Source organism: Anabrus simplex, chromosome 3, assembly GCF_040414725.1.
Source record: "Anabrus simplex isolate iqAnaSimp1 chromosome 3, ASM4041472v1, whole genome shotgun sequence".
NCBI classification, from domain to species: Eukaryota; Metazoa; Arthropoda; class Insecta; order Orthoptera; family Tettigoniidae; genus Anabrus; species Anabrus simplex.
The window spans coordinates 356,622,005-356,649,709 of record NC_090267.1 but is presented as its reverse complement, the minus strand read 5'-3'; the positions used below and the strand labels follow the sequence as shown (position 1 = coordinate 356,649,709).

At 37.9% G+C, this 27,705-nt stretch overlaps 1 protein-coding gene across 1 annotated transcript in view; it reads right to left on the bottom strand.

Annotated features, from left to right (window-relative positions):
• Positions 1-27,705, bottom strand: part of Tmem131 (Transmembrane protein 131) — a 504,583-nt gene that overhangs the window by 444,741 nt on the left and 32,137 nt on the right. The window contains exon 3 of the mRNA XM_067143255.2: positions 12,244-12,269. Coding sequence (XP_066999356.2) covers positions 12,244-12,269 — 26 coding nt within the window. The remainder of the gene's footprint in view (positions 1-12,243; positions 12,270-27,705) is intronic.

The following is a 27,705-nucleotide window of genomic DNA, read 5'->3' as shown; positions in this document are numbered from 1 at the left end:
CCTACAGCAGTCAAATGTTCTTGAGTTAATCTGGTACTTGGCATCTCTATCTCGTTGCTCGTCTGAACAAAACAGACAACACTAAATTTCAAAAATGCATGTGTTCTATTGTGGCAAGAAAGAATTGAAAATGATCAAGCGAGGGCAGCGCTTTCGGACCAAGTGTTGTACATGTTGGTGGTTATTACCAACCAGAAACCTCCTCTAATCTAAAATGTGACCTACATTGCACACAAGTTGCATGGAGTTTGTGAGGCACTAAAAAATAAATAATATTTTTACATCCCACTAACTGCATTTTTATTGTTTTTGGAGACACCAGGTGACAGAATTTTGGCCCGCAGGAGTTCTTTTACTCAGGCCTACCGGCAAATCTACTGACACAGGGCTGATGTATTTGAGCACATACAAATTCCACCGGACTGAGCTATGATTGAATCTGCCAAGTTGGGCTCAGAAGGCCACTGCTCTACCGCCTGAGCTACTCAGCCCAGCATAGATACTCACATGCAAATGAATCTGTGTCTTCCATTACAGTTTATGAATCTCATGTTGTACATTGAGTCTTTCATCATAAAAATTCTACCAGCTTCAATTCTCACAAGGCTACATGTGATTTCTTAGATGCTTTAACGAATGATTCCTTAGTTGTGAAAAAGGACGATGATCTAGCACCTGAATAGGAATTGGAATATGAACTTTTAGCTGTGCATAATTGCTCTTTCCTGACAATTGCTGTTACAAAACTGGAGGAGCAGTATCCTCAGAAAGATGTGTTATGGCAGTTCTAATGGATGGAAGGAAGCACAGGAGGGTACTGGAAAGTGAAAGCTGGAGCAGAATATAGCCATAAACTCTGACATTGAGGATTTTGCAACAAACAAGGCTCTACATTACCAACTACAAACAAAATATTAACCATGAATGTCTGCTGACATGAAACGTTCCTTTTCGACATATGTACTGACTTAGTGAGCAGATGCACAGCTTCATTGAAAAAAAAAATCAGTTTCTGGACGAGCAACTTTAATAACGTGTTTTGGACTGTTTGTGGGCAGCCTTTTTAATAAACGTGTGAATTTGTGTCCTAATATGTGATGTTATTGGCTTTGGTAAAGTCTGTAATGAATATTTACATTCTAAATTTGCACCTTTTAAAACTAAATTATTGCACCTGTTAGGCCCAAATTTTGCACCTAAAATTCCTAGCTCTAATAATCACTTTCCAATCAGAATACACCACCAGATGGTAAAGGAATATCTTACCAGCAGCCACAATTTCTCAGTGGAAGGTGTATAAGGTGGGAATGAGCATGTAAGCCTGGTACTCAACCATGGTTCTGTACATTACCACACAGCATCACAGTAAAGTCTTGGGACCATTACCAGTTGTTACAAATGTGCTGTATGACACTCATCCACACCTGAGCACTAGCAAGTCAGTGCTGTACACAAAGTAAGATGAAGAATAGAAGAAACACGACCAGTCTCCCTCCACAAGTTTAATATGGTGAGGTACCATTATGCCATCAATAGTAATGAACTCCATTCCTAACAAATTCTATTATGGTGACACCCAACTTAATAAGAAGGGAAGATACTTGGGAAGTTACTCAGTGTACACACAGAAGGAACGATGACACCAAACTTAATTACAAGGGAAAAAAGCATCTATATGACATCTTGGGTTGTAACCCAAAGGCACAAGATAGCTTACCAGAAAATGAACTGGTTGGCGAAAGTCTAAGACATACGGAAACTTGGGTGGGTGGGTAAAGTTTCATTCCATATCCAGACAGGGTACGACAGGCCTCCTAGAGGGTAACGCCGTCTCTCTGGCCAGGGAGATTTGTGGCAGTGGTGTGACCTTCGAAAAAGGTAAGGTGGGTGCAGCTGTGGCCCTAAATAGAAACTGTCTCGGCATTCGCCTTAGTGCAAGGGAATAGAAAACCACTACTGAAATTTTCATCATCTAAGACGGACTGCGGATGAAGCGAGGGATTTAGGAGAAGGGTAAAGTTATATGAATCGAATGAAGGAGTGGAAGGGATATCGACCTATGGCTAAGTGCTTTATTTATACATAAGATGTAGTACATATTTATAACAATACATGGATTCACAGCAGATTGTGGTATAAAGCTTTAGGAACTCTTACAGATTTTTTGCTACTGGCTTTACATCTTATGGCGACAATGGGATAGGAAAGGCCTAGGAGTTGGAAGGAAGCGGCCGTGGCCTTAATTAAGGTACAGCCCCAGCATTTGCCTGGTGTGAAAATGGGAAACCATGGAAAACCATCTTCAGGCCTGCCATCAGTGGGATTCAAACCCACTATCTCCCGGATGCAAGCTCACAGCCGTGTGCCCCTAATCTAACAGACTATGATTATATATAATTTATATGCAAAATAGATTCACAGATGATACAAAGACTTGACTGCATCCTACATACACTGAACATTAACAATGACAGAACAATGATAGACACAGACTTATCTCGTGTGTCTAGACATAATCCATAAACTTGACCATAATGGCCTATAGCAGTCCGTATTGACTACTTACAGTCACAATTTCATTACACTGAAAAACAGGAGATAATATGATCTGCCTTGCCAATACTATACACAAGAAAACTGTTTAATACATATTATTCATACATATTCAGAGAAAAAAATCATTCTCTTCTTCAGTGAAAAAGTATTTACAAAAATCATAATGACTTGATTATGACAAATTAATTAGATGTTAATAATAATAATAATAATAATAATAATAATAATAATAACAACAACAACAACAGTAATATTATTGGCTTTACGTCCAATTTTTTTTTTTTTGAGATGCCAGAATTTAGTCCCACAGGAGTCCTTTTATGTGTCAGTATTTCTACTGACACAAGGCTGATGTATTTGAGCACCTTGAAATACCACCGGACTGAGCCAGGATTGAACCTGCCAAGTTGGGGTCAGAAGGCCAGCGCCTCAACCGTCTGAGCCACTCAGCCCGGCCAATTAGTGTTTAACTATTACTTAAAAACAAACAATTGATATACAGCTATTACACCTTAAAAGATCTTAAGCTAATAAAAAGTTTCACTCAGATAACATTATACACCTATTCAAAGGTTGTTGCTAATTAAAATAATGCTTGTTGTTCTTCAGTATGTTGTGTAGTTGTTGTTGTTGACCCTGTGAATGCAGATTAGCTGTGGTTAGCAATGTATTGCAGGTAAGAGGAAAGTAGTACAGTTGTGACCTCTTTAACTCTTATTGGAAGAGTGTATGAAACATTGACAGGGAGAAAGGTCGTAGATTCATTATTTTTAATTATTTTTTTAAAACATATGAATTTAGAGTCTATTTATAATCTTCCTCACAAAGTTCAAAAGCTGCTCTTCTGCTTAATGGAATTCTAAAGACTTCTATATTCATCATTCATACTCTTCAAAGAGAATTATAAGAACATAAGCAAAGGGCTAGAAGTACAGTGGAACATCTATGGAGATTTGAAAGTCACTGATATATTAACAGAGATGCAGTTTTCCCGTGCTGCTGAGAGAGAAGAACATCAGGCTACTGGAAATGAAAAAACACAACATAGAAGACTATTTCCAAGAATATTTCATTTACTGATCCAAAATAAATGCTACTCCTAAACCTCTGCATAAAGCTTGTCCTTGTTCAAATCTTTGTGAAAACACTTCAAGAAAAATTCAAGAGGACTTGTTCATCACAGTGAAAAGTTTCACATCTCAGCTATTAATCTAAACCAAAGTGTTGTATTAGAACTACAGATATGGGTATCATGGTGTGATCAAACATTTGATGAAATATTGTGCAAGATTGAGATGAGAGTTTGGGGTAGTTTCATACAGCTTCACAAGAATGTCCAAGGTAAAATGCTCTCCTAACTATATACTAGCAGTGAATAAATTGTTAGATGGGAGCTGGAGTATGACAACTAAATGTCATAAATTTCATTGATGACAAGATGATCATTATAAGCGTTTTAAGCCTGGAAACCATGGCTTGGAACAGCCTAGTTGTGATACGACAGCAATTTAAGTGAATTGTCCCAACACTTGAGTCGACTGTTTCCTCTTGAATTGGGACTATGCCAAACTGTCACCTGAATGTATCACTGAACATTATTATGGCCTAGGAGGGAGAAGCCTATTGCCCAGCAAACCATGTACATTTCCATAACATGACGGCAACTATTGGTAACTTTGATCATAAGTTAGCATTCTGTTCAGAGTCCTGTCCTGAGCTAACTCAGAGAGCTAGAGACTCAGGCAATCTCCCCCTCAACTTAGCTCATACCATCGTGTTTGCCACCTCAGCCCGTATTAAGCTCACATCTACTGTGGGCTAATTAGAGATGTAAGAGTGGTCGAGGATGCGTGCCTTTATGGCTCACAATGACCTACCATGTACAGTACAGCTTATCCACCACAGGTGTTGGTTGCAAACATCCAGTAATCTGGTAGTTTTATCAGAGTAACATCTACTTTTCTTGCATGGACTGATTTGTACCACAAAAGACAAGTATATTCACAACTTTTTGCTTCATGTTAAGGCAGTGTATATGGCATGTGAGCGACATACCCCAAGGTATTTCAGTGTAAAACAGTGTTGCAACTCCATAGCCTCCCAGACCACTTTATCTTGCTACTTGCCTCTCAATTTCTGAGGTGGAATGCACAGACCTCCATAGAATATATGGTAACGAGAGTTTCTGTATCTTGAGAAAAATTCTGTAAGACAAGATCTTATGCTGATGAGACATGGCTTTAGTATGACCACACCATTGTATTTATTATCTCACAAATGTGTACCTACAGATTTTACAAGCACATTAACACTCTGGTGTCCGACCTATCCAATAATAATTTTCCTTATCTCAACAGCAACACAAATTTGTTTTCGCAGTATGTCATCATTTTCTGTTCAAAATCAATGGTACCAATGTTTCATCAGAGAGCATTATAAAAATACCGAATTTGCTTGCATACAACTCGCCACCGCATATATCTCGCAACCTATTTTTAACATTTGAAATTACATGAAAAAAATCCCCCAACATAACTTGCATTTATTTCCAATGTTATCATAAAGACATAAGGTATATACACAAAATAAAGTTTGAGTACTGCTGTTACGGTACTTTGTACATGACAGTACAAAAGAAGTTGCATTTATTTCTACCTGCAGAACGGTTGGGGCTAGCTGTTGTAACAAAAATACCTAACTCACAAACCCCCACCCCAAGGCCGTATTCCTAAACAGTTAGTCACGCTCAGCCATTCCTCTCACTCTTCCGTCTTTGTCAATATGTTTATCGCTACCCATCCGGCAGAGTTGATTGCGTGAACTGGGAGTGTTTCCCTGTCCAGGCAGGCAAGTGATCACAGAATTAGGTATCATCCATACGTTGTATTGTCGACAAGTACCAGTATTTTGTCTTCACGTTTCACTGTTGTTTCTCAGTTATGTTTTCTTGTGTAGGTCGATCTTTAAGTTACAGAGAAATGTGGGAGTCATACGGGTGGGTTTACACTCAAAGTGATAAAATATGCTGAAGAACATGGTAACAGAGCTGCCAGTAGAGAATTCAGTGTGACTGAGTTTAATGTTCGCTACTGACGTAAACAGAAAGCTGTGCTAGAAACCACCAACCAAACACGTAAAGCATTCAGAGGACCAAAAACTTCCTGAAGTGGAAGATGAGCTGCGAAATCTCACCAAGCTCTCTCACAAAATCGCTACAAGGAACAACATCCTACACAAGCTTTGTGGCAGTTCCTGGGGAGCCTCGGCTGACTGCTTACGATTAACGGGTATCAGTCTTGTCTACTCTGCAGCAGAATACTGTGCCCCAGTATGGCTGGAAAGTGCACATGTGCATAAAGTAGATACTAAGTTGAATGACACCATGCGCTGCATAACTGGTACTGTAAAGTCAACACCTCGCCACTGGTTACCCGTACTTAGTCATATCCCACCACCCCATCTGAGGAGAAAGAAAGCTCTGCTGAGAGAAGCAAAGAAGATCTGGTCATCTCCTTCATTACCAGTTCATCAGGAATTTCGTTACCCATCGCCACGATGACTTTGATCTAGGAGACCAGCAAGTATACTCGCCGGCCGACTCTTGAGGGATAATTTTAATCTAAACGAGAGCTGGCGGGATGAGTGGTCAATTTCAACATCTGGAACAAATGCTCATGACCTAAATCCAACCCTGAAAATGAAGGGATTCGACCTCGCAAGAAAACTATGGTGTCGCCTCAACAGACTGAGAATTGGGCATGGACGCTGCAATTTCTTGCACCATAAGTGGGGTTGGATGGATTCTCCAATGTGTGCATGCAAATGAAGAGGAGCAGACCATGGACCACGTCATCTCACGCTGCCCTCTTCATGCCTACTCCGGAAGCCCCAGCGACCTGTTTCATCCTTCAGAAAGTGCTGTAGAGTGGCTGATACACTTGGACCTGGACTTATAAATTTGTAGTTATAATCACCATACGATTAAATAAATAAATCACTTGGTATATACTAAAATCTTCTCGTCATAAGAATTACAAATGCGATACAGCATAATATGTCTGGATTCTCAGCTTTCACTGAAATACTATTATCACATTACTATATTGCATTTCCTAACTGGGGCTAATTATGGTTCTTAAGAAGACTACCTATTCCCTTTATATCGACATAATAAATAAATCACTTGCGAGAATATAACACAATTTAGGTTATTTTAAACACAATAACAATAAAACATATTAGGCTTTAACTACAAATCGTCAACTCATATTAATATCTACCAATCTATATACATTTTATTTAAGAAATTTCTCTCTTTTTCCTTCACTTCTGGAATGATATCACTGCTCGTTCATCCACCGCAGTAGAGGGTGACTGTTATCTTGCGTGGCTGGTCATCTAGATGTTATCTGCGGTGTTGCTCCAGCTCAGGTTTATCCAGGTATCCCGCCCCATGTCTTCTTAGAGAGCCATGGCGATCTTGTCTTGCTCAATTACAAAGATAAAATACATTGACGAAATCACTTGTAGCATATGAATGATATCTAAGCCTTCTAACATACTTTAACAGTTAGATTTCGTTTAAGATTGCTTTGCGTAAACTTAATTCTAATTATTATCAGACCTCCAAGACGTCTGTAATTATCTCAGTTTATATGTCGTATAGAATTGCTTTCTGAATTTATACAGTGATGATTTTGCGTTATATCGACTGTTTACTTCTCTGATCAAGGCCTTTTTCTTGACGTCTATAGTATGGCTAATAGCCAAGTCTCGACACGTATTTTATATATATATAGAATGAGTTTTATATTAATATTCTTATGCTTTGTGTTTTCTTGTTATTTTGTCAACATCAATAACTTCTTTTTCTTATATTATCTTCTTTCTTGATATTTTAAAAGATTCAGTTTGCTTCTCAATCGCAATACGTCTGCTTCCTGGTTTTTTAACAATTCAAATTCTTATTTTGTCTTTATCACTGCCATTACAATCCTATATACTTTGACACTGCGGTATTCTGAACTTCCATGACATTCTATAATGTTATTCATTATGTTTAATTTTGTTGTCAGTAATCGCGTTCATTGCAACTCGATTGAGTTTTATTTCTGGAATAATGGAATGGCACAATGGAAAACCATCTTCAGGGCTGGCAACAGTGGGGGTCGAACCCGCTATCTCCAGAATGTATTTTTTAAAGCGTACAAGTGTAAAAACATCAGTCCACAATACCTGTTTATGAAAACATGTCACTTTTAAGTACTTCAAAGCAATTTTATATACCGTATTGAAGACGTAACTTTTATTAAAATCTATTTTTCTTTTCATTTTTACAGGATATTACTGACCTGCAGCTAAAACTTGATGTGTTTGTAAATCCCTTTACAATAGCAGCTGAAAGCGAGTCTCCTGAATTGCATTTCAAATTAATAAATTTACAAATTGATGATCACCATAAATATCTATTTTTCAATACAAAAAGTTTGCTCGAATTCGACCAGAATTCGTAGAAGAAAGACTTTCCGAAGCTGCATCGAGAGGCAACTAATATTATTTCTATGTTTGGTTCCACATGCTATGTGAAAGTTTTTTTTTTTAAATCTTTCTGTTTTGACTAGTGTCAAAACTAGATTGCGTGAGAGTATTTCTGAGTGTAATTTAAAGAACGCTCTCACAATTGCTGTCAACCAATCCCCTATTCCGAACATAACTGGTATAACTGCAAAGAAAGGGAAAGAGGAGCTAGAGAACATAAACTGTCTGCTAAAACCAAATTTAAAAGAGAGTTCTTATTTAACCTCTTTTGCACCAGTAACTTTGTCTCACCAAACAGAGTGTCTCCACCCACCGCACGTTAAAATTTCACAGTGAGGAAGAAACAATGGGAAAGGTGAGGTAGGGCAGACAGGTGGAGAGGGAGAGAGAGAGAGAGAGAGAGAGAGATTGCTTAAAATCAAGGAGTGGGGGGTTTGAACTCTGGTCAACCTTGCAAAGCCCTCTTTTGCACCAAGCGCCATGCATTGCACTGGTGCATGCACACTGAGAGGCCCTGTTTTAGTGAAATAGTTGCCCTAGTGAAAGAATATGAGGATAAAAGCGAAGGTGAATTAATTTGATGAAGAAATGGAACACAACGGAAAAGATAATTCACAGTAAAGGACTACAGGCTGCTGAAGGAATGCCCCATTACATGGAGGAGCAAGGTGCATCTACTATGGGCATTTTGTTTCTCTGTTGCCTAGATAACGAATTTTTAACAATTATTTTAGGGTACGTTGTACTTTTATAAGCCCTGTATTGTGCTAGAACTTTAATTAGAGTAATATGCAGTAAAATACTATGAGTCATGAATAACCCACTCCTTATTCGGTGAAACTTGACATTTCATAAACTCGACACCCTCACAGTCCACATTCGGTCAAGTTTGTGGGACTCTACAAATTGTTTACTTTATTGTACTTAAGTAAATATGAATGGCGATGATTAAATCTGATATAAAAATATTATGTACATAACAAAGACAATGCCTTATACAATAAGCAACTCACCATTTTAAACCTGCCATTGGAGGTTCAAAGCTCTCATGCATAAAAAGAGATGGGAAATGTTCCATGCCTTATTTCGTTAAATATTATTTATTTTAAGGTTCAAGATTGACAAGACACTAATAAGCCGCTTCACAAGTTTCACAGACTTTTTATTCACTAATTTTAATGTGTCCTTACCATATTTCCAATGATTTTGTGTGTGACTGAAGATGTCCCATAAGAGGATGAAACATGTATCACCAATATAGTTTAATGTAGTCTTATTAATAAAGACAATTACAGTATTGTAAAGGTGGAATTATAAACTGAACTGCAGAACTGAAATAACCATTACCAATTAAATTGATAATATGTTAAGCTACAGTGATAAACTCTCATAAGTATGAAATCTAGTTTGCGATGCTTAAGCCCATCACACACAAAAATTTCAGAAGATGCGTTTTGATGTTACGTACTGTACCGTACCGGTTACGACCTGTACGTGCCAAATTTTTTAAATATTAATTGTACTTCATCATCACGCAAAACGTTCAGAGAGAACTTGGTTTGTTTACTTTCAGAGGAGCGGACAGGCGAGCCAGCAACAGCTGTGTGTGTGACGTAGCTGCAGGGACAATATAGACTACCCACCTGATGCCACGTGTAGCCTGCATGGCCTGGTTTGTTCTGGATATGAATGTCACGCCTTCGCGAACATTCGATTGAAAAAATTTCAAAACTTCTCTAATAATTATCGCAGCGACTTGAGCGATATGTCATTTTGAAGAGGATAACATAAACATCTCAAATTGTGAATCTCAAGTAAATCCGTCACGGGATTCATGAGATAATCAGCCTCAAGAGATCACGTTATCTGATGACGCAGGGGCCCCAAACTGAATATAAGCTGAGCTCACTAGACCCGATCAGACAGTCATAGCTGAGTGTCCAGCCTGACTCTCCACGCTGCAGTGTTCGTCGAAGTGCTGACAGAGGCTATCTTCAAATATTCAAAGTCTTCATGTGGGACTTAAACTCTGACAGTCGTGTTGAAATTATAAATTGTGCGCGTGTGAACTGTAATGTATAACAAAGTCTTTATAATGGACATTGAGTCTATCAATCAAGTTGAACTTATAATCTGTGCGTGTGTTTGAACTCTGATAATGACAAGTCATGTATTGGACTTAGGTGACAACAGTCCAGTTGAACTTATATTCTGTGCGCACGTAGAAACTTCTTGATACAACTTACTTTCGTTCTTGTGAAAAATAGTTTATTACCATGTTACCTGTGTGAAAATTAGTCTCTGAATCAATATTAATTTAAATGTGACACTACTGTGATATACTAGGAACTGTGATATTTATTCTTTAAATCTCAGTCAGCAGAACTTAATCTCTGAACACATATTAATTTCAGTGTGACACTATTACATTATACTATTAACTGTGACATTATGTTAAATCTCAGTCAGCATAATTTCATTTATAAACTAGGGAGTGTATGAAAGTGTTCGAACTTTCGCATGAATGTTAATGCAAGTGATTACCATAACCGTGTGCTACGACACCAAGGTTGCACTCCAAACACAAACTGTGTTCTTTATCCAATTCAAACAAAATTGTGTATTATTTCTTCTGAACAGTGTGGAAATGTGCGACTGACAGCAGTATCTTTGATAAACTCTCAAACAGTCACCTATTTTATTTAATGTCAAGTGCGTCTAACAACGAACTGTGCTTTTCATTTCAACCTTATTTCTTCATCAAAGTGTTTAGTATTGTTGCATGACTGACAGCAGTGTCTTTGATAAACTCTAGAGCAGTCATATATTTCTTTCAATGTCAAGTGCTCTTTTATTTAGTGGAAAATCACCACGAACTGTGCAAAGTACGTAAAGAATTTTCAGTTTCATTATTTCCATTCATGAACTGTGCTTTATTTTTTTCCAATCTCGATGCTACTTGGATCTTCATCTTTAGTGAACTTATAAATTCTATCTACAAGATTAAGAGTGAATTTGACTGCATATCACAACCACATTAAATGAAACAGTGCTGTTAAACCAAAGTGTCGGGGGACTGTGTATATTTGGACACTCGTGTAAGTTATGTGACGAGTGATTACCCCGCAACATCGTCGGAGAACGTCGGAGATCGTCCAGAACGTCAAACGTTCGAGACTCAAACCCATATCAAACCGATCAGGTAATATTGGCAACTTCCAGAACGTGTTCCAGCCCCGTTCAGCCTGGTGAACTGGGAGCACGGGTCATCAAAAGGTGATGTTGAAGACAGCGACTATCAACAGTAAGGTGATGTGCACTTTAAAATGCATTTTCTGAATAAAAACTATTATTCAATCTATTTAAAATTTGACTTGTAGATAGGACCCTGCTTCCTGTACCAAGCCCTAGCTAGAAACCACCCAGAATTGCCCTGAGACCTACTTAATGCTAACTTTAAAATTAATCCATAAAGTCGGGCTATTTTACTGGTACAATACTTTAAAATTTAGGTTTGTCAATAGAATGTCAAAAAACACCATTTTTCATTTCGATTACAATAGCTGCAGAAAAGAACACTGCAAAACAAGTTGTATACTGTTAAATGCAGAACAAATGGAGCTATAACTTGGTGCAATTAGGTTTGAGATTGGTGCATTTGTTCACTTTTTACTGAAATTTTAACTTGAGTATCCGAAATTTTAGAATCCTACAGTAAGTACAGGACTATAAAATTCTCTGTTCTTTATGATTTTATTGCCAATAAGAATACAGTGTTCTGCAAGAACTTTTTAAAAGAGGTAAAAGGCACCAAACTCACACTTCAAAAATGGAAGAACCAAAATTTGAGAGCTGGATTTTAAAATGTTTGTATTTTTATGTACAGTATTAAGAAGTTTACAAAAATTTTCACTGAATATGTGCAAGTGAAACAAACATAGGGAAAAAATTTCAATTTGCCCCTCTGGAAAATCGAATACTGTACTTGCAATTCACTGCCCTTTCTCTCCAGTGTGCAGATCTGTTTTATTTTACTGCACTTTTTCTATACAACTGATATCATATACCCACCCAAAACTCTACAGGACTTTCAGTAAGATCCTACATTATTTGATTTTTTATTTTTTCCTTTTAGGTATCAATACTTACCTAATGCCAGAGACACCAGCAAATTCCTAAAACAGAAAAAGAAACGAGTATTTATTAGGCAGACATGTCACATTCCACCATTAAGAAACTACATCAAATAAAATGACAGTCAGGAATGACATTAGTCTAAACTATGTCACTTCAGAGATTCTTACGACTTTTAACAACACATTAAAATTACCTTCAACACACAAGTGGTAACAAAAATCCATGCATGTCAGAATGGTAGTGCTGAACAAGTCTCTGCTCTATGAAATTTAGCTTAGCCTACCAGGGGATAAACTAATCCCACACTGAACAAAGTGAAGTTCTTACAACTGTTTCATTCATTATTGGGAACTGAGAGGGAAACTCAAGTATACAACAGTCCCTACAACCAGAACATGAAACCCTATGAAGGCCAAGATGGTAATATAATTTTCACCGAGCTCGATAGCTGCAGTCGCTTAAGTGCGGCCAGTATCCAGTATTCGGGAGATAGTAGGTTCGAACCCCACTGTCGGCAGCACTGAAAATGGTTTTCCGTGGTTTCCCATTTTCACACCAGGCAAATCCTGGGGCTGTACCTTAATTAAGGCCACGGCCGCTTCCTTCCAACTCCTAGCCATTTCCCGTCCCATCGTCGCCATAAGACCTATCTGTGTCGGTGTGACGTAAAGCAACTAGCAAAAAAAAATTATTTTTTTTTTCCCCCCCTACTTCCTGATCTTATGACTGGCCATGAAATATACGAGATTTTTGAAAGAAACAACTTGTAGGAACTTACTGCACATCCAAGTCATACAACTGATAAATTACTTACAACACAGTGCAATGCTGTTAAAATGCTTAAACAAAAGATGACCCATGATCGTTTAAAAATCACTCAAACTCAAAGATTTAAAAATTAAATTTTACCTTATTATCCAGTAGTAAATGTTTTTTTAAGAAAAGACAAAGATCAGAATACAATAATTATAGCACTCTACACAACTAAAATGCCTATTTCACAGTCTGTCACTAACAAATGTCCTTTTTACTGGTGATTTAGGAAAATCCACACCTCAATGCAGCACCTTCATCAAATTCCTTTTGGTGGACGGGGGTTCCAGTAACCAAACAGAATGAATTTTCCCAAAAATTCAATAATCAAGGCTATGTGCCTCATAACTGATGCAGTAGACTAGCCCCATTTGTTTTTAAAATCTTTGTGCTAAGTTATACCTAACACACCTCAAGAAAACTGGGGCAAAATTCACACCAAGTGCCAGTCTAAAGACCAGGAAGAAAAAGATGGAACAAGTTCATAATAGAGTAATACAGGTATGATGTAAGGTATAATCAATCAACTTAAAACAGCTAACCTAACCTAGCTACAACGTAAAATGTTTTTGATGCCAATGACAACTCTTGAGCCACGTATCCATGCTTCTGTATTATGTAACCCAATTAACAGTATAGTAGTTATCTTTTTGGGTGAAACTAGACACCTGTTGCTCATCAACTTTATATGTATGTATAGCAATAATGAATGTTTAAATAGAATGCTGATTCATAATCAACTTTAATTAGTGTCCCGTATTTTCACATTGGAAATCAGATCACCCTAGTCACATTTTCAGCACATAGAGAATGAGCTAAGTGTCTCTATAATCCCTTATCTGCATCTAGTAAAGAGACTTCATCTGTCCTATGCTGCTTACTTTAAGATCATATATATTTACTGAACGAATCAACAACTTCCTGTGATTACAGGTTGCCACAACTGACAAAGGATAGAGAAATTTTCGCCTTACAGAAATATAGCAGTATTAAGGTTTTTAATCATGGAGGTCCGAGCAAGTGGGATCTCAGGATGTCTACAGATCCTCATATGGTGGTGGTGACTACTTTCAATGCTGTTTGCAGGCAGCTGAAACTTTTTCAAAAATTCCATGAACAAGGCAGGTACAGTGCCACGAGCCCCAACCATTAGTTTGAAATATCTGAAACTATTTCTTTTCAGTTCTGACTCAGTTATTTGTAATTGTTAGGTTGTTCAGTCTGCCAAAACTAATTTAGAGTAATAAACTGCAAGAAACATACGGTAACAGTGTTTTTTATTTTTTTACAATTTGCTTTATGCCGCACCGACACAAAAAGGTCTTATGGCAACGATGGGACAGGAAAGGGCTAGGAGCGGTAAGTAAGCAGCCGCGGTCTTAATTAAGGTACAGCCCCAGCATATGCCTGGTGTGAAAATGGGAAACCACAGAAAACCACCTTCAGGGCTGCCAACAGTGGGGTTCGAACCCACTATTTCCCGAATACTGGCTGCACTTAAGTGACTGCAGCTATCGAGCTCAGTGGTAACAGTATTAAAACTTTCAAAATTAGTTCCAGCAGACTTAAGAACCTAACAGTTATAAAATCCCAGCCATTAGGTTGATAATCTCGATTTCATTCAGCTAGTACTTGTTTTTGTAGAACAGTACAGTTCTATTTCTTAAGGTGGACTTCAGTAGGCTGGCCAACATGGTGCTTGAATCAGATAGTCGGATCAATAATGAAGCTTTTCTGGTCATTATCTCTAAAGGCAATTATGTCAATATACGATACATTAATGTTTGGTTTCACTTATTCATATTCCATTCTGATATACAGCAGTGTGCATTACACAACATGTTCATTTCATGCTAAGGTAAGGATACAGAGGCAGAGGAGACATCTAAATCAAGTAGCTAGCTTGCAAGCTACAATCCTCTTGCCATAATTTAGGAAAGCCTTTATTTCAAATCAGCCCACCCTGAACAGTGGTGTGAGTAATTAACTTAAGTTACGATTGAAGGAAGAAGGTGTGGTCTATATGTTAGCTACCATCTAAACATTCGTCAGTAGTTTCAGTTGGGAACTATGAAAAACCGTTTCTAGAATAGCCGAGAGAGGAATTTAAACTCAATGGATGAAAATTTTACTATCAAAAATATTAAAATGAGATGCAGTTCATATAAGTGAAGTATGATGGCAGAAACAGCAAGTTTTTTGGTCAGGTAACTGCAGAATTATCAACATGAAATCAAACATGACAAATGCAGGAGTTGTTTTAATGATGAAGCTACTATGACCAGCATAGTGAAAGGATTATTGTGGTCAAAATAAACACCAAACCAATGCCCACCACAATAGTGCAGGTGTATACACCTACTAGTTCAGCAGATGAAGAAATCGAAAGAATATATGAAGAGATAGAAGATTTAATACAATATGTAAAAGAAGACGAGAATCTAATTGTGATGGGAGACTGAAATGCAGTAGTGGGCCAAGGAAGAGAAGGTAATGCCGTAGGAGAATTTGGACTGGGACGAAGAAATGAATGAGGAAGTCAGCTAGTTGAAATCTGCCCTAGACATAATTTATACCTTGCTAATACGTGGTTCAAACACCACAAACGACAGCTGTACACTTGAACAAGACCTGGAGACACAGGAAGGTATTAAACAGACATCATTATGATTAGGCAGAGATTCATAAACCAGGCATTGAACTGCAAGAATTTCCCAGGAGGAGACATGGACTCTGACCACAACTTATTGGTCATGAAATGTCATCTGAAGTTGAAGAAATTAAAGAAAGGAAGAATGCAATGAGATGGGATCTATAGATAAGTTGAAAGAAAAGAGTGTGAGGGATTGTTTCATCGAACATGTTGCACAAAGAATAAATGAAAATGCTAAAGAAAACACAATAGAGAAAGAATTGACAGTCGTGAAGAATGAGATCAGTAGAGCTGCTAAAGAAATGTTAGGAAGAAAAGAAAGATTAAATAAGAATCAATCAAGAACTCAGGAGATACTAGACCTGACTGCCAAACGATGAAAGTACAAAAATGCAAAAGAATTAGGACAAAGAATACAGGTGATTAACAAATGAAGTGGATAGAAAGTGCAGGACGGCTAAGGAAGATTGGCTAAAAGAGAAGTGCAAGGATGTTGAAGGTTGCAGGAAACTTAAGATACTGCATATAGGAAAATCAAGGAAACCTTTGGAGAAAGGAAAACTAGGTGTATGAATATAAAGAGCTCAGATGGGAAACAACTTCTAGGAAAAGAACACAAGGCAGAAAGATAGCAGGCAACAATTGTATCAAATTAAAGAAGATATGGTGCTGGAACAAGAAGAGGCTGTTGATGCAGATGAAATGAGAGACCCAATTTTGAAATCAGAATTTGACAGAGCTTTGAGACACCTAAATAAGAACAAGGCACCTGGAATTGATGACATACTCTCAGAAAAACTGACCGCATTAGGAGAAACCAGCATCGGGATGTGTGTGAGATGTATGATACAGGAGAAGTGCCATCCAATTTTAAATAGAATGTTATTATACCTATTCCAAAGAATGACGGTGTTGACAAGTGTGAAAACTACCACACCATTAGTTTAGTAACTCACGCTTGCAAAGTTTTAACACATATTATTTACAGAAGAATGGAAAGACAATTTGAAGCTGAGCTGGGAGAAGATCAGTTTGGCTTTGGAAAAAAATGTATCCACATGTGAAGCAATCCTGACTTTACGACTGATCTTAGAGGATCAAATTAAGAAAGATAAGCCTACGTACATGGCATCTGTAGATCTAGAAAGAGCATTTGATAATGTTGATTGGACCAAGCTATTTGAGATTCTGAGGGGATTGGGATTAGATACAGAGAAAGAAGAATTATCTATAATCCATACAAAAATCAATCTGTAGTGATAAGAATCAAAGGCTATGAAAAAGCAGCAGCAGTCCAGAAAGGAGCGAGGCAAGGCTGCAGTTTGTCCCCTCTACTTTTCAATATTTAAATAGAACAGGCAATAAAGGAAATCAATGAGGAATTTGGAAAAAGAATCATAATTCAAGGAGAAGAAATCAAAACTCTGAGATTTATCGATGATATTGTTATTCCCTCTGAGTCTACAGAAGATTTGTAGTATTGCTGAATGTTATGGACACAGTCTTGGTGAAGGAGTACAAGACGACAATAAATCCAAAACAAAGGTAATGGAGTGCAGTTGAGTGAAGTCTGGTGATACCGGAAAGATTAGATTAGGAAATGAAGTCTTAAAGGAAGTAGATGAATAATGTTGTTACTTGCGTAGTAGAATAACTAATGATGGAAAAAGTAAAGAGGACATAAAATGCACACTTGCACAAGCAAGCCAGCCCTTTCTTCAGAAAAAAAATTTGCTCACTTCAAATATTGATATAGGAATTAGAAAGACGTTTTTGAAGACTTTCGTCTGGAGCATGGTTATATGGAAGTGAAACATGGATGATAAGCTCAAAAAGAAAGAGAATAGAAGATTTTGAAATGTGGCATTACAGGAGAATGATGAAGGTGAGATGGGTAGGGCGAATCACAAATGAAGGGATACCAAATTAAATTGGTGAGGGAAGAATGATTTGGCAAAATTTGACCAGAAGAAGAAATAGAGTGATAGGGCAGACACCCAGGTCTTATTCAGTTACCGGTAGTTTTTGAGGGAAGTCTAGACAGTAAGAAGGCCTGGGGAAGACCAAGGCATGAATATGACAGACAGATTAGAATAAAAGTAGCATGTAACAGGTAAGAAGAAATGGAAAGGTCAGCACAGGAGAGGAAAGGGATGGAGAACTGCATCAAACCAGCCTATCAACTGATGACCCAAACAGCAACAATTTTTTTATTAAAAAAATAAATGAATTGCACAATTCCACCACACTGTCTAGTCCAAATCCCTTTACCCTAAGTTGTTCTAAACTAAGTCATTATCCTGCCTGGTGGCCATGATTGTTTGGTGTCAAAATGGTAGTTCTGACACTGTCATAAGCCAGTAGATGGGGGAGGAATGTCAATATCAGAATGTTGGCCGGCAGAGTAGGAGAGATGATGGTATAAAAATATGAATCACTACACTGTGTGCCAAAACCCTGGATTCAACCACACTTCTTCACATTATTCATATGAAGTGCAGACATATGATGCTGTTGATTGTAATTCATCCATTAGATCAGATTCAGATTCATCCAAGATAAAATTCTAAAAGAATTTAACTGTATGAGGTCCACCTGTTCAATACACATTTGCCTTTTGATAAATAAACCTAATCTATACACTCACAGGGCTGGGGGCTATACCTGTATTCTCCGTGAATAAATGTATCTGATTTTTCAAAACTTCACAAACTCCATTTCCAGAATCATGACAAATAGAACAACGTTTAACAGTATTCACAATTTTTAAGTATTTCCTCCAGCCAACGAATAGCTGTATTAAATACAGTTGGACCCACACTTACAACTAAATTCGTCCAAGTTTGAAGCTCTGTTTATTTTAAACACAGATTTCCAATGCATTTGTCGGGTGTATTTTAAGATTGAAGCTGTTACGCCCTTTCCGCGTCCAGGATGGGTCACGTAAAAGAAATCCCGATTAGTCTCTCAGGGTTCATAAATACATTTTTTTTTTACGTGGGATCAAAGACATACCGATGTGCCAAATAATATTTCATCTATCAGCTGAGCTGATGGACGTCTCCACCCGACGTATCATTGGATCACAAGAATACTCAATAACTCAATGTCTTAATTCTAAGTTAGCTTATACCATTACAGAAAATTTTAAATAACACTTCATGTAAATCTTGACTGCTATTATTTATTCAAAAATAGAAATATTGTTAAAGGGAAATGAAATCATGAAATTACATTATTTTCACTATTATCATTTCTCATCTTTTCATCGCAATTGAAATGTGCTATTATCTTTATACAACAATCATAAAGAAAACTGGTAAAATATGCAAAATCTGCATAGGAAATCGATGGTTACATTAATGTATTACACTTATTGATTCACATCAGTTTCTGTTAATATAAACATTCTCAGCTGTTCTTAGGACAAGCTATTAAAATAAGATTTATTAATCTTCGGTTGGATTATCTGAAGATATGGTTAGAGTATCCCACTATAAACATCTGGAAAAGTGATGTTTCTTATTTATTAGCAAAAGTTTGCTTCTAATCAATTAAAGTTACTATATTATCCCATATCATGTCTTATATCCCTCCATATAGGGTTGGCATCAGGAAGGGCATCCGTCTGTAAAACAGGGCCAAATCCACATGTGCGACACAGTTCGCACCCGCGACCCCACAGATATGGGAAAAGCGGTAGAAAAATAAGAAGAATATCATGTCTTATATTAACTTCCCTTTTACAACATAAATTAATCATTAAGTATAACAAGGTATTTAGATCCTTAAGTGAGCCTAAATATCAATATGTGACCTCGCGCGAATCAATTAAAATATTTAAGGACATCATTCTTGAAGACATTGTGCGATATCAACTCAGTTACATTCCTATACGAAGAAGCAATCATCCATATTAACCTAAGTATGCCATAATTCATTTAAGAGAACGCTATTTTTCAGTAGAAATTCTAAGTTTAAAATGTCCAAGTGAACGAATACTCAGTCTTATACGAATACCTTTTGATGATCTAATCCTATCACAATAGCCAATGAAAGTCAAAACACGTCATCATTATCAGAATATATGATTTTCAACGAAGTATAACGTCATTAAATCGTGAACATATGTAATCTTAATTTGCATCAATCATGTCATCTCTGTATTCAAATATTCCATTTCCACCTATTATTTCATCGTAGTAAGGTAGCAGGTAGGGACCCTCTTCGGAGGCAGCCCTACCCAGGGAGTGGCGCCCCTGCCTATGTAAGTCCCGGAGCACACTGACCCGGTGTGAAACATCTAGTATGGGTCCCAGCTCAGGGTTATGAGTGAAGACCTCAACGGCAATCTACGGCGGAGAAGGTGGACTTCGGCACGGCGGAGATGGCGGAAGGGGCATACCCGTAGCGTCTGTACTCCATAGGAGCGGCTACAAAAGGCATCTGTCTCCATGTTAGGGGCAGCCTAATTTTGAACCTGGCAGTAGGTATAAAATGCCTTTGGGTGTGGCGAGCCCATCGTAACAATAGCCTATATGGACAAAGCAGATATGTTGCCTCGGAAAAGGTTAGAGCGTCCCCTGCTAAAAGCGACGCGCAGCTCTTCAGGTGCTGGGGGAACTGTGAAATATGAGCAACCAGCACCAAACTATATCAAAATTGCAACAGTAAATGTACTGACACTGACGGGAAAGACAGAAGAACTGGTTGACTTCATGATAGAAAAACATATAGCCATACTTGGACTGTGCGAAACCAAGAAGAGGGGTACAGGGGAGATCCCTCTGAGAGAAGCATACAGGCTGTATTACAGCAGAGGACCTGAAGCAATAAATGGAGTGGCCATCATACTTAGAAGAGAAATCCAAGAATATGTGGAATATACAAAGTACATCAGCGATAGGATGATGATGATGATGATGATGATGAGACTCCAGTTTGAAAATGGCGTGAAAGATCTATTTCAGTTGTATGCCCCACAAACTGGTTGCATAGATGAACATCTAGAGGACTTCTTAGAGGAAGTGGAGAGACAGGTAGAAGATAAGGAAGTACTATTGATGGGAAATCTAAATGCACAAGTTGGAATGGAAAGACAAGGAAAGGAAGATGTTGTAGGGCCCTTTGGATATGGAAATGTTAATCCAGAAGGCGAGTTGTTGGTGGATTTTTGCATGAGGAATCAAATGATTGTTGGAAACACCTGGTTTAGGAAGAAGAACAGTCAGAAGATTACAAGGTATGGTTGGGGAGACAGACGAACAAAGACCATGATTGATTACATAATCATAGAGAAAGAACACCGGAAGAACCTTGTAGATGTAACAGCCATGCCTGAACAAGCCTTTGGTGGAGATCATAGAGTTGTGATAGGAAAATTGAAAGTTGGAAAGATTGAAAAACCCCAATTAAGAAGAGAGAAAAATATTAAAGTATGGAAGTTGAAGGAGAAAAGCATACAAGAAGAATTTCAAAGGGAAATAATACCCTTGGTACCCAGGACAGAGGTGGGGAATGTTGAAGAGGAATGGAAAAGATTTAAGGAAGCACTGGTTGGATGTGCAGAAAAAGTGTGTGGTAGAACATCAGGAAGTGTGAAAGACAAAGAAACACACTGGTGGAATGATAGGGTAAAGATTAAAGTGAAGGAAAAGAAAATGGCATGGAAAGCATGGAAAACATCTAAGACTGAAGAAAGTAGAAGAAAATACGTGGAGGCAAAGAATTTGGCCAAGAAAGTAGTGGAGGAAGAAAAGAGGAAAAGCTGGGCCTTATTCGCACAGAAATTGAGACACAATATGCAGGGCAGCAAGAAATTACTGTATGGTATCTTAAGAAACAAAAAGAGAGATCAAGTAAACACTAGATTTGTGAAGGATGAAGGTGGCATAATTTTAACAAAGCCAGAAGAAATAAGAAATAGATGGAGAGAGTATTTTCAGAAGCTGCTGAACATAAGAACGGATGACAGTCATTCAATAGACGACCAGGAAAGGCAATTAGTTGATGATGAAATGGATAAAGAAATTACAATGAATGAAATTGAAATGGCAGTAAGAAAGATGAAGAATGGAAAAACTGCTGGAATAGATGAAATTTCAGTAGAGATGATAAAGGCAGCTGGAGCTGTAGGCTTGCAGTGGACATATCGGGTTCTCAGGAATGTCTGGGAGAATAAGGAGGTCCCTGAGGATTGGCAAAAAGGAATAATCATCCCAATTTTCAAGAAACGTGATAAGAAAGTTTTGAAGAACTACAGGGGGATTACTCTAATATCCCATGTTGCTAAGATAATGGAAAGGATACTGGAAAGTAGAATAAGGTTGAGGGTTGAGAATCAGATACAGGAAAATCAGAATGGTTTCAGAAGTGGAAGGTCAACAATAGAGCCCATTTTCATTATGAGACAACTAATGGAAAAGCATTGGGAGTACGGGAATGATATGGTGATGACATTCATTGACATTGAAAAGGCATATGATAGTGTCCCCAGGACGAAAGCTTGGGACAGTCTGGTGCAAAAAGGAATTGGACAGGGATTAATAAAAATGATCATGGCATTGTATAAGGAATCTTGTAGTTGCGTGCAAACACAAGTTGGCAGGACAAGTTGGTTCAAAATAACTAGTGGGCTGAGACAGGAAAGTGTTCTATCACCAATCCTGTTTACAAAAGTAATGGATGACATCATGAGAACAGCAAAAGCAGCATATGGAGGAAGAGAAATGAACATGATGTTATTCGCAGATGATATTGTGATTTGGGGAGAAGACGACAGGAAGGTTCAAGAACAGTTGAATGTGGTGAATGGGAGGATCGAAGAATGTGGATTGAAAATAAGTGGGTTTTTTTTTTTTTTTTTTTTTTTTTTTTTTGCTAGGGGCTTTACATTGCACCGACACAGATAGGTCTTATGGCGACGATGGGATAGGAAAGGCCTAGGAGTTGGAAGGAAGCAGCCATGGCCTTAATTAAGGTACAGCCCCAACATTTGCCTGGTGTGAAAATAGGAAACCACGGAAAACCATCTTCAGGGCTGCCGATAGTGGGATTCGAACCTACTATCTTCCGGATGCAAGCTCACAGCCGCGCGCCTCTACGCGCACGGCCAACTCGCCCGGTGAAAATAAGTGTAGAAAAGAGTAAAACTCTTGTTATGACTAGAGGGGAGAAAGAAGGGAAAGGTCAGATTAGACTTTCAGACAAGCCCCTGGAAGTAGTGGAAACGTTTAAATACCTGGGGAGTGAATTAATGGAGAATGCTTGACTGGATGCTGAGATTAGTAAAAGGATTCAAGCTGGAAGTTGTTTCTATCATAGTGTAAGAAACATGTTATGGGACAAAGATGTGCCAACGGAAGCAAAGGATACTATGTACAAGATGTATTACGTACCCATAACAACTTACGGAGCAGAAACTTGGACAATGACAAAGAAGGATGAGAGTCGAATACAGGCAGCCGAAATGAAGTTCTTGAGGAGTATGATACAGAAGAGTAGAAGAGACAAAAAATAAGGAATGAGAAAACCCGGGAAGAAATTGGAGTGGAAAAAATGAATGATAGAATAGAGAAGAGCCGAATAAGATGGTTTGGGCACAAAGTGGATGAGCGACGAAAGAATGCCAAAAAAGGTGATGGAAAAGCAAATACAAGGAAGGAGAGGCCGTGGACGACCACGATTGAGATGGAAGGATACCATCCAACGCAGCATTATAGAAAGAAACCTGGACTGGGACACAGTGTTGGAGGAGGAGTGGTGGAAAGACCGAAGAAAGTGGAGAGGAACCATATTTGCCCCTACCCAGCTACAACTGGATAAAGGGAAATGATGATGATGATGATGATGAGCAACACATATTCCTTCAATTCATCTTTTGTTTCTTTCATATAAGAACATGACATCTTCATTCACAATCAGCCAGTACTATCAATAACTGATGTGGCCTCTTGAAATCTGAAACTTAGATAAATATTTAGGAGTTGCCTCCACTTCCAACGATCTTGAGCGATGTTTTGCCAATTAACTCTGGCGATTTTATGGCTGTCCTTGTCCCAGCGATCCGGTGGCCTTCCTCGTGGTCTCAGTTTATCTCTTGGCCTCCATTCGAGAACACTTTGGTTCATCGGTCATCCTTCGGGCCACATGTCCTGCCCATTGCCACTTCAAGGTTGAAATTCTCGTTATGATGTCAACAACATTTGTGGCTGCTCTTATGTCATGGGCTCTCTTTCTACCTCTTCTGGTAAACCCAAGCATTCCATTCCTCTCTGGGCAGTTCTCAGTTTCCGTTTAGTGAACTCATTCATTGTCCACGTCTCACAGACATTGGTCATGACAGGGAGAATGCATTGGTTATGAACTTGCTTCTTTAGGTTTACTGACAAGTTGGATTTGAAGACGGTTGAATATCGTCCAAATGCCTGCCACCCTAATTTGATTCTTCAGAAAATTTCTTGATGTATCTCCTTTCATGTTGATTTGTTGGCCAAGATAGATGTAATCACCGACAGTTTCAATAGTTATTCCCTCTATCACTACATTTTCTGAAGTTGCCCACTAGTTATGCATGACCTTTGTCTTGGACAGATTAATCTTGAGGCCTACTTGTTGACCAACTAGTACAAGATCGTGTACTTGTGATTGCAGTTCTTCCTTATCTGCAAATCTCAAGTGAATCAGCCTCCTCCCATTGATTCTGATGCCTCGACTTTCCATTGAATTTTGGACATTGCCATTTCTAAAACTGAAGAGAAGAGCTTTCAAATCATATCTGTTCTTATTATTCCAAATATTTCACATATTTACCTTTCTTGATGCACAAATAACCTTATCCTCATAAATCCATATCATTGGATAACTATCTTCTTAAATAATATCAACATTTCTTCTGTCTGCTGTTATTTCCATATCCAGTACTATTCTAACTCATTATGATAACGTATCACCTATATACACATTTACACATCACTTGGTATATTACAAAAATCTTAAAATATTCTCCTCATGAGAACTTCAAATACAATATGGCATAATATGTTTGGATTCTTTGCTTTCACTGAAATACTATTATCACATTACTATATCGCATTTCCTAACTGGGGCTAATTATGTTTCTTAAGAAGAATACCTATTCCCTTTATAGTGACATAATAAATAAATCATTCGCGAGAATCTAACACAATTTAGGAATGGGAAGGAAGCGGCCGTGGCCTTAATTAAGGTACAGCCCCAGCATTTGCCTGGTGTAAAAATGGGAAACCGGAAAACCATCTTCAGGGCTGCCGACAGTGGGGTTCGAACCCACTATCTCCCGGATGCGAGCTCACAGCTGCACGCTTCTAACCACACGGCCAATTCGCCTGGTGATTGCGATTGATATATCTTCACAAACTAGGTATGTGAGTATTCGACTCCCTGCGTTTCCCCATTCTGCTCTTTCTAAGCCCATATCTTAATTTTTCTTGCTAAGCTTATATTAATAAACCTTATTCGTTTTAATTGAACTCTGCTCTATCTTATTGTCTCTCTGCTTTGGGGGAGTGGCTTTCACACTTTGTTTCTCTAGTCTAAGAGGCACAGATTCAGCTCCTGCCAGTTTCTAGCCAGTTTCAACCGATCCAGAGTAAATAGGGAGGTAGGTGTTGTAACGTTAACAACTGTTAGGTTATTAACATGTATTACTGTAGAGAAAACGAGATCCTTGACATTTGACTCAACAACTTGAACTCCTGTAATACTGGATTTGGCATAGGTGGCAATCACACTCTGCTGATGGTGGATAGCGTCAACTAGGGTATAACCCAATATTCCTCCTCTTCTATCAAAGTCCTGTTCATCTGTGTTGTGCGTCTCCTGAAAGTTGACTACATCAAATCAATGTCGAGGTTGTTCAGCTGTTTTCTAAGATATTCGCAACTGACACAAGTTAAGCCTTTAATATTTAGTTGGAAAATAGGGAGAAAAGGTCCAATGTCTATTGGTGAGGGGTTCTGAAAAGAACCGTTATTTCCAAAAGTTTGAGACATTATGTTGTTCAACTGTATCACCTTATGTCACTGTTGCTCGCTTAACACCACCCGGGAGACACATCAAGGCAATCAATAGGTAAAATCCTGCAGGCGTGAGCAATATTAAAGTTGTGTAAACTTTGTAAGTGACAACTCTGCAGAGCTTTACTTTTTCACTGAGGAGAGCATTTTTTGTTCCAAAACCCAACAGCATGTTAGCTGTTCCTCAACATTCTTATATATAATCTGTGTGTTGGAATCGTTCCAAACTATGGCCGACTTGACCATTTTGAACAGGGTTACTTTTGGAGTAACAGGCCTGAGCGATTTTATGGAAGGTTTTTAAATTGCCCAAGATGAGCACCCGAATGAGAATCATGATGATAATTTAAAATCATAGGCCTTAAAGCATGAGGAACGAATATTTTTTAAGTTTTGTTACGTGGACTCTTATGACATAACAGACCTTTCTTCATCTCGAAAGATTCCCAATCTTGTTCATTCCTAGAGATTCTGTCCATTATACAAACACATTCAACATCCTTCTTTTGAAATTCAGCCAGATCAGTAAAGCTAAAGGGGTAATCTTGAAGAATACAGACGGGAAGATGAGTGTCGGGACTACATCCGACGTCACAATCTGCCTTCAAACATGCGTGATAAGCAATCGGCAACAATATTGTTTTTACCTCTTACATGCACCATAGTAAACTTATAGAATGATAATCAAAGAATCCAACGAGCTGTCCTTCCTAATTTTTTTACATTAGCGCTCATCCAGGATAGCGCTTGGTCCGTGTGAACCCAAAAATGCTGATGCTCTAGATACAAGTGGAATTTTTCAATGCCTAGGACAACAGCTAAGCATTCCTTTTCATATGTAGAATACTTGACTTCAGAGTCGAGCAACCGCTGGGTGAAGTATGCGATAGGGGCCAGACTGTTATCCTCTAACCTATGATTTAGCATGGCAGAGACAGCAATGTCACTGGCATCGCATTGAAGAACAAAATGTATAATGTAACTATTTAAAATAGTTTATCTGAATCCACCTTGATCAATACACTCATTAAATGAAAGAAAAACTATTTATTAAACCAAACATGTTTCGGGAAATCTCAACCATTCCCTTCCTCAGTGGTCAGATCAAAGAACAAAACAATATCACACAATCTTTTGTTTTACAATTTAAAGAAGTATTGTCCTAATACACCATATCAAAGAGTAAAAAGAAATATAAAAATGATCAATACATAAAATTTTGGTTGAACTGAATGAGAATACTATATAAATTTAGGATCTTCAAGTGTTTCTTCTTTTTGCTCCTTAAATGATCATATGCTAGTCTATACAATGGGTTATCTTCTGCACTTCTCTCATTTAAACTTGATTCTTTTTTTTTGTAAGGTAATTTCTAAATATTCCAAAACATTCATTCATTTTCACTTTTTGGCCGAATGTAACAATTTCATGTCATTGGAAATGTCTGTAAATTTATGATTCATTTCAATCATATGTTCTCCCATTGCCGAATATCTTTTATGTTCAACCGCATTAACATGTTCTTTGTACCTTATATCCAAACTTCTACCAGACTGCCCTATGTATCCCTGTTTACATGTTTGGCAATGGGAGAACATATGATTGAAATGAATCATAAATTTACAGACATTTCCAATGACATGAAATTATTACATTCGGCCAAAAAGGCAAAATTAATTATGAATGTTTTGGAAAATTTAGAAATTTACCTTACACAAAAAATAATTTTGAATCAAGTTTAAATGAGAGAAGTGCAGAAGATAACCCACTGTATGGACTAGCATATGATCATTTAAGGAGCAAAAAGAAGAAAAAAAAGAAAAACTAGAAGATCCTAAATTTATATAGTATTCTCATTCAGTTCAACCAAATAATAATGTTATTTGCTTTACGTCCCACTAACTACTTTTTAAGGTCTTCGGAGACGCCGAGGTGCCGGAATTTAGTCCCGCA